This window comes from Octodon degus, unplaced genomic scaffold, assembly GCF_000260255.1.
Source record: "Octodon degus isolate 3935 unplaced genomic scaffold, OctDeg1.0 scaffold00031, whole genome shotgun sequence".
Classification (NCBI taxonomy): domain Eukaryota; kingdom Metazoa; phylum Chordata; class Mammalia; order Rodentia; family Octodontidae; genus Octodon; species Octodon degus.
Genome location: NW_004524607.1, coordinates 1,589,853 through 1,597,648, shown reverse-complemented (window position 1 = coordinate 1,597,648; position 7,796 = coordinate 1,589,853). Strand labels below are relative to the sequence as shown.

The 7,796-nt window shown below is 39.3% G+C and overlaps 1 protein-coding gene across 1 annotated transcript in view; it reads left to right on the top strand.

Moving 5' to 3' along the window:
- The window catches only part of Hecw1 (HECT, C2 and WW domain containing E3 ubiquitin protein ligase 1), a 372,273-nt gene that overhangs the window by 295,526 nt on the left and 68,951 nt on the right, over positions 1-7,796 (top strand). The window contains exons 15-16 of the mRNA XM_004629654.3: positions 3,540-3,645; positions 4,413-4,509. Of these exons, the coding sequence (XP_004629711.1) occupies positions 3,540-3,645; positions 4,413-4,509 (203 nt within the window). The remainder of the gene's footprint in view (positions 1-3,539; positions 3,646-4,412; positions 4,510-7,796) is intronic.

Below are 7,796 nucleotides of genomic sequence, written 5' to 3'. Positions count from 1 at the left end.
AATCATCTACCCAAGAGACAGCACAGCAGCAACTGGCATATCATGACAAGTAGCCCATATTCAGAAGACCAGAATGACAGGCACTCCAAGGATGAAGTTACTATTACAAATTGCCATCTTCAGGGCAGTTGCTTAGTTCACAGGTATCAGTATATACAATTAGTCAGGGTGAGAATCTTTGCAATTAACTGTTAGATTAAAAAATCTTCTGAGGATTCTCAGGATCATTGCCTTGCCCATCTCCTACATAAAACTGTATGGCTTGACATTGTCGTGTTTCCTGGCTCTTCTCTTTTCCTTCTATTGATTAGTTAGTCCTCGAGATCCTGCTTTCTTTTACTTGTATTATACCTTTGTATTTGGATTTCTTCTTTTGAGTTCTTATATTAGGGAAACTATATGGTATTTATACATGTGTGTCTGGTTTATTTCACTTATGAGTATATCTTAAGTGGCATCTACTTCAATGTAAAGGCTTTCAGTCTATCATTCTTTATAGCTGAGTAATACTCCATTGTATAAAAATACTACATCTTTTTCATCCATTCCCTAGGTGATGGGCATCTTGGTTGTTTCCAAGATTTGGCTATCACAAATTGTGCTGCTATAAATATAGGCACATATATATCACTATGATATGATGTTTTTAGATCCTTCAGGAAAATTCCCAGTAGATGAATGGCTGATTTAAATGGGATTTCCAGTACAAGTTTTCTAAGGAGTCTCCACATTGATTTCCATAATGGTTGCACCAGTCTACATTCCCACCAGCAGTGGAGATGGGTCCCTTTTTCCCCACAGCCTTTCCAACATTTGTTGTTGATTGATTTCTTTATGATAGCCATTCTTTCTGGGGTGAAATGATATCTCAATGTTGTTTTAATTTGCATTTCACGAATGGCTAGTGATGTGGAGCATTTTTTCATATATTTATTCACTTCTTTCATTTCATCCCCTGAGAAGTAGATGTTCATCTCAGATGCCCATTTCTGGACTGGGTCTTTAAATTTTGGGGTCCTAGTGTTTTTTAGTTCTTTACAAATTCTAGAGAGCAGACCTTTTGCTGAGTACTTATTCGTCATGATTTTTTCCAAATTTGTGGGTTATCTTTTCCCTTTGTTGGTAATTTCTTTTTTATGTGAAAAAACTTCTCAGTAAGAGGAGGTCCCAGTTGTTAATTCTTTCAACTGTTTCCCATGCTATTTGATTTTTGTTCATGAACTCTTTGCCTACCACTATGTCTTCAAGAGTTCCTCCTACTTTCTCTTCCAGGAGATTTAGTGTCTCTGCTTTAATGTTTAGATCTTTAATCCATTTTGACTTTAGCTTAGTGTATGGTGATAGACCTGGGTCAAGTTTTAGTTTTCAGCATGTAGACAGCCAGTGTTTCCATCTCCATTTGTTAAAAAGACTATCTTTCTTCCAGTGAGTATGTTTTGCCCCTTTGTCAATGACAAGGTGACTGAGTGTGTAGGGTCTTCAGTGTCTTCTAATCTATTCCATTGATCCACGGGTCTATTTTGCTATTTTGCCAATACCATGCTGATTTTATCACAGTAGCCTTGTAGTATAATTTCAAGTCAGGAATTGTAATGCTTCCTGCCTTGTTTTTATTGCCCAGGATTGACTTTGCTATTCTAGGTCTTTTCTGGTTCCAAATAAATTTTAAGAATGATTTCTCTAGCTCTGAGGTATGCTGGTGGTAGTTTCATAGGGATTGCATTAAATCTGTACAGTAATTTTGTGAGTATGGCCATTTTCACAAAGTTGGTTCTTCCTATCCAGGAACATGGAATATCTTTCCATTTTCTGAAATTCTCTGCAATCTCTTTTTTAAGAGTACTGTAATTTTCCTTGAAAAGATCTTTGACTTCTTTAGTTAGATTAATTCCAAGGCATTTCATTTTCCTCGGTGCTATTGTAAAAGGTATTGTTTCTATAATTTCCCTCTCAGTGTGTTTGTTGTCTGTGTAGAGGAATGCTATTGACTTTTGGGTATTGACTTTATAACCTGCTATGCTACTGAATTTCTGTATTAATTCTAGTAGCTTCTTGGTGGAGTTTTTTGGGTCTTCTAAGTAAAGTATCATGTCATCTTCAAATAATGATAATTTATCTTCTTCTTTACCTATTCTTATTCCTTTTATTTCTTTCTCTTGTCTAATGGCTGTAGCTAATGATTCCAGAACTATATTGAATAGGAGTGGTGATAGAGGGCATCCTTGTCTTGTATCAGATCTAAGAGTAAATGATTTCATTTTTTAACCCATTTAGAATTATGTTTGCCATTGGGTTTTCATAAATGGCTTTTACCAGATTGAAGTAGAAGCCATCTATTCCAATTTCTGTAGGACTTTGAACATAAATGAGTTTTGGACTTTGTCAAAAGCGTTTTCTGCATCAATTGAGATGATCTTGTGGTTTTTAATTTTCGCTCTATTGATATAATGTATTACATTTATAGATTTTTGAATATTGAACCATCTTTGTATCCCTGGAATGAATCCTACCTGGTCATGGTGTATGATCTTCTTGATGCTTTGCTGTCCAATTTTATTTTTTAATTAATTAATTAATTAATTAGTACAGGGTATCACTATGCAGCTCAGACTCATAGTAACCCTCCTCTTTCAGCCTCCCCCATGCTGAGATCACAGGCATGTGCCACCACACCAGGTTTCAGTGGCTGGCAGGGTGGCACATCATGTGGTACCAAGAATTGAACCCAGGTCCTTGAGCTTGCCAGACAGGCTCTTAGACCACCAAGCTATCTCCCCAGCAACATGTACCAATTTTAGACTACACAAGTTATTCATCCCATGAAGTCTTTTCACAAATGCTCAGCCAAAACCAAGGTGCTAGATGAAGTCTAGTAGCGCCATTGGTATCAACAAGTGCTTTACAGCCACATGTTGGTTAGGAACCTGGTTCTCTCTCTTAGGGTTTTTGAATTGGGGGACACTTTCTTTTCTTGGAACTTCAGATTCTGTATTTATAAATTTGGTTTCATCATGCTTCTCTTGCAAAATTTGTAAGGATACAAGATACTCAGAATGTCAACTTCAAAATTTAACGAATCCCACAAGTTTTAAGTTAGGTTAAGTTTTCTATTCTGATACCATAGCTGCTCAACAGAGGGTCCCTCTGAGAGTTGCCAACACTTCCAACACTTTTTGTAAGAGCAAATCCATATCACAGAAGTTCATTGCCAGCTTTTGGAAAGGATGCTATTTATATGGAATTTATCACTCAGAAAGTTCTGAAAAGAGCTGTGTCTGGGTCTATTCAGTGTATTAATTTAATAACACCCATGACCTTTGACACAATCACTTTCTTAACCATAATATAACACATCAGTCAGCCATTTTTTTAAAGAAGGTTGTATGTTTTTTCATTACTTGGAAGATTGTAACTTCATTACGTTTTTACAAAACTTAGTTGATAGCATTACTTACCACTCATCTTGAAAAATTGTTACAAAAAGATCATTTGAAATTGATGACAGATTTTCAGTCTTATGCTTTTTATCTTGAAATTAGGCCTCAGAAGTTTCTAGAAACAGAGGAGCCTCTTTACTGGCCAGGCCAGGACACAGCCTGGTAGCTGCAATTCGAAGCCAACATCAACATGAGTCATTGCCTCTGGGTATGTATGTATTCTTGCTTCCTCCCTACTCTTTCACTCCCATTGCCTGATGTCCCTTTTCTCTTCCCTTCCCCACTTTCTCTACTCTTCCCAGACCCTCAGGTCCTGTTCTTCATTCTATGAATTTGTCAGCTCCATCCAGAAGAGAATAGTTTGAATAGGGCAGTGGACTTCACTGTTTCAAGATGCAGTTTTTAGTTTACACCTTTGTTTCCCATATGTATGGGGAGAGCTAGCACAGTGCTTCTTCCTAACCTCAGCTGCCTATTTCTGGAACACAGGCCATGGTCTCAAGGGAAACAAGGCAAGTGAATCTGAATCACTGGTATTTCCACCATTACAATAGGGAAACAGACACTTGGCCATAGGTTGGGTCAAGTGCTCAGGAAGGATTTCTTTAAGCTCATGAAGAATCCTCTGTCAAATCAACGGTGGCAAGAGAACCAAGAAAACTTAGAAGTGTGGAGACTGCCTCTCATAGGAAGCTACATTATCCTCCTTTACCTGTTTACACAGAGATTAGTTAACACCTAGCAAAGTACCGGACATACCATGCATGATCACTTAGACTTCATTCACCTTTAGTTTGATCTTTCAGAAATAATAATGCCATTTGTCGCACTTGAAAAAGCAAGAGCTTATATGTTTTCATGAGCCCTTCAAAGTGCCACATTGATTCCAGGATCAAGCAGACTGTTTCCAGACATCAGAGAAATTATCTCTGAGCTACAGACTGAAGCACAACTCTGCGCTTTTGTCTATTTCAGCATATAATGACAAGATTGTGGCATTTCTTCGCCAGCCAAACATTTTTGAAATGTTACAAGAGCGTCAGCCAAGCTTGGCGAGAAACCACGCACTCAGGTAGGGCTCCCCGCTTGCCCCTCGGGCCCCATTGCTGCAGGTGGTAAAGTGCCTCTGTGGAGAGAGAACAGAGGTTCAGGAAGCATTTTCTGCATGCATTTAGATTCTAACTTAAATCTTCAAAGTGAAAAGCCCAGGGCTAGCAGTGTTCTGGGACATGGCACAGATATAGTCAGATCGTCAAGTTGTATATTACTTTTGTGATGTTGAAATAATATTCATTGATTTTGAGAAAAGCACAGATAGGGAGCAACATACTTTTCATTAAAAAAATTACTTATGATGGCAGCACCCTATAATCCCAGCACTTGGAGAAGCTGAGGCAAGAGGATCATGTTTTGATCGCCATCTGGCAACTTTGGAACCTAGTAAGAATCCATCTCAGAATAATTTTTTTTTTTGATGGTACTAGGGATTGAACTAAGGATCCTGCACTTGCCAGGCAGGTGCTTATTCTACTGAGCTATCTCCCCAGCCACTCATCTCACAATAAAAAATTTTAAAAAGGGATTGAATATGTATATAGTGCAAAGCCCTGGCTTTAATCCCTGGTATCACAATAAATAAAATTCTATAAAGCACTGTGAATTTGTTTTAATTTTGAAATGCTGTTGTGTAATGATAAGCCAATAATAGATACCATACTCTAACTAAAAACCAAATACAAAGTTCAGTAGTACCACCAGGTATGGTGGCACATGCCTGTAATCCCAGCACTTGAGAGTCTGAGACAAGAGGATCATTGTGAGTTCAAGGCTAGCCTGGGCTATAAAATAAGCTCAAGTCTAGCCTGAACTGCAGAGTGAGATCCTGTCTCAAAAAAGACAAAAAAAAAAAAAAAAAAAAAAAAAAAAAAAAAAAAAAAAAAAAGGCTGGGAGATAGCTTGGTGGTCTAAGCACCTGCCTGGCAAACATGCAAGAACCTGGCTTTGATCTCTAGTACTGCATGCTATGCTGGTCACCAAAACCGAGGGTGGTGGCACATACTTGTAATCCCAGCGCTGGGGAGACTGAGACAGGAGGATCACTATGATTCTGAACTGCATAGTGAGACCTTGAAGCCAATTAAAAAAATTTCAGTGGTACCTCAGTTCACAAACTTGATTCTTTCCACAATTCTAGTGGTAAACCAAGTTGGATGAGAACCAAATCCAATTCAGTGATTAGGCTTGATGTTGACTTCATGGGAAAATTGGATTCAGTTCTCATCCAATTCAGTTTATGACCAGGATCATGGAAAGGACTGAGTTCATAAACTGAGATGTATCACATGTGCTCTAACTGCTGGTGTCCACAAGAGTCATTGTTGAAACTAATTTACTTCATTTGAGAAGACTATCCACCTGAAATGATAAAACAAAAAAAATCCCCAAACTTCCATTCTGAATTTTCACAAAAAAGTTCAAACACCTCTGTCCTTCTATGTATATCCTGTGGAAGCTTGGGGGTTAAGGGTGTCCCTGTGGGATTGAAACTTGACTCCAAGCCAGGTTCCTGATGAAGGCACATTGCTCATCTCTGCCTTCATCTCCTTCCAACTGGCATGGCTCACACTGTGGGCATTTTGAGATGCTTAAGTGAGGATGCATGGAAAGCAGTAGTCAAGGGTCCAGGGAGATGGCTCAATGGAATAAGAACTTCCCTGGCAACTGCAAGGGCCTGAGTTCAATCCCTGCTTCCACCAAAATAGAAAAAGAAAAAGAAAAAAAAGAAAGCAGTAGCCAGGCAGCGAGAAGCCTGCCTTGACAGCCCTTGCTTCTTCCCTTCCCATCAGACAGACTTGCAGATCAGGCTGGTCCCTGTAATGCCTACTTCCCTTTCATCTGCTGGTCCTTGCCAGCCCCTCCAGAGTGCTCATTCACTGCTCTTTCTCCTGCACAGCCCCTTACTAACACTGCATTTCCCTGCCATTTTATGCTGTGTGAATCAGCCCCATTAGCCCTTCACCCCATGCTGGCCCTGTCCTCTACTCCTCTGTCCTAGGTAAACACTAACCTCTGCACATTTTCTTCCCCATTCCTTCGCCCTGCAACAGCTAAGACTTGGGTGCTTACTATTTGTTCTCTGCACTTCACGGGGGTCTCTCATAAGATATCCATTGTCACCCATGATGACCAGTTTCCTGCTGATCAAACCATGTTCCTTCTGCCCTTCAAAAAAGACTCCAGAGACCCCATGACATAGGAATTACATAAGTACAGTGCCCATCAAGGCCCGCAAAGTCTGGTCTTCACTGAATTCTCTCTCCTGAGCTCAGTTTGAGCCCCTAGTGTCTTCCACCTGCACCAGACAGCCCATGTCCTCTGTAGCCCTTGTCCTTTTTGGAATGACTTCTCTGTTTTGGGTATCTCATCCTGTTTTAAAGGTGTAGATCATATGTAGAAACTCAGTGATCAAAGCAGGCTTTAGTATTTCTCTTGTCTGGCTTTAATAGCATTCGCCTCATACCTCTAAGATATTGTTTAGATCTAGTGTATTCTGTCATTTACTGTATCTCCATATACACCATCAGTTCTTTGGAGAAGGACCCCTGTCTTCTTTGCCTTCATATCTCTTCTGCTGCTCAGAACTTGATCCTCTACATTGATTGATTGGTTGTACTGGGGGTCAAACTCAGGACCTTGAGCTTGGCAGGCAGGCACTTAAGCTGCTGAGCTATCTCCCCAGCCCAACTCTCTACTTTTAGATGAAAATAAGAAATGCTAATTACTTTTTGAGTAGGTTAAAGGTCTTTAGCATAAACACATCAACTTTAGTGTGAGACATTATCACTTTCACTGACATATCTTACACAAGAACTTTAGCGTAAGACATTATCACTCTCACTTATATTGAAGGAGGTTTGGATTTATTTTTGGTGTGGTGAGAATTTAACCCCAGGCCTCACTCATGCTAGGCATGTACTGTACCACTGAACTATACTCCCAGCCCCTGAACAACTCTTAATAATTGCCTACTTGAATTTTATTGCTGGGCCGCAGAAGGCAGTGGTATACTTGGTCTTGTGGGTCATTTATTCAAGGGCTGGACTTTGAATAATAGTATGTAACAAAGTATGGGAATTTTCAAGGGAATTTCAGAAAACTGTATTAGCTGAAAAGATTCATGTAGTTGGCTCTTGAATACATTTTGTTACTGTTTCTATCACTAAGTAATGAATTCACTGCTTGTGTGTTTTTTAGTGTGTTTTTCTTTGACCAAAAAAACTAGTCACATTTTAATCTTTAGAAAAGGTTTTTAAGAAACAACATCAAGCTTAAAGCCATTTTTGTTTTGCTGTCATTGGT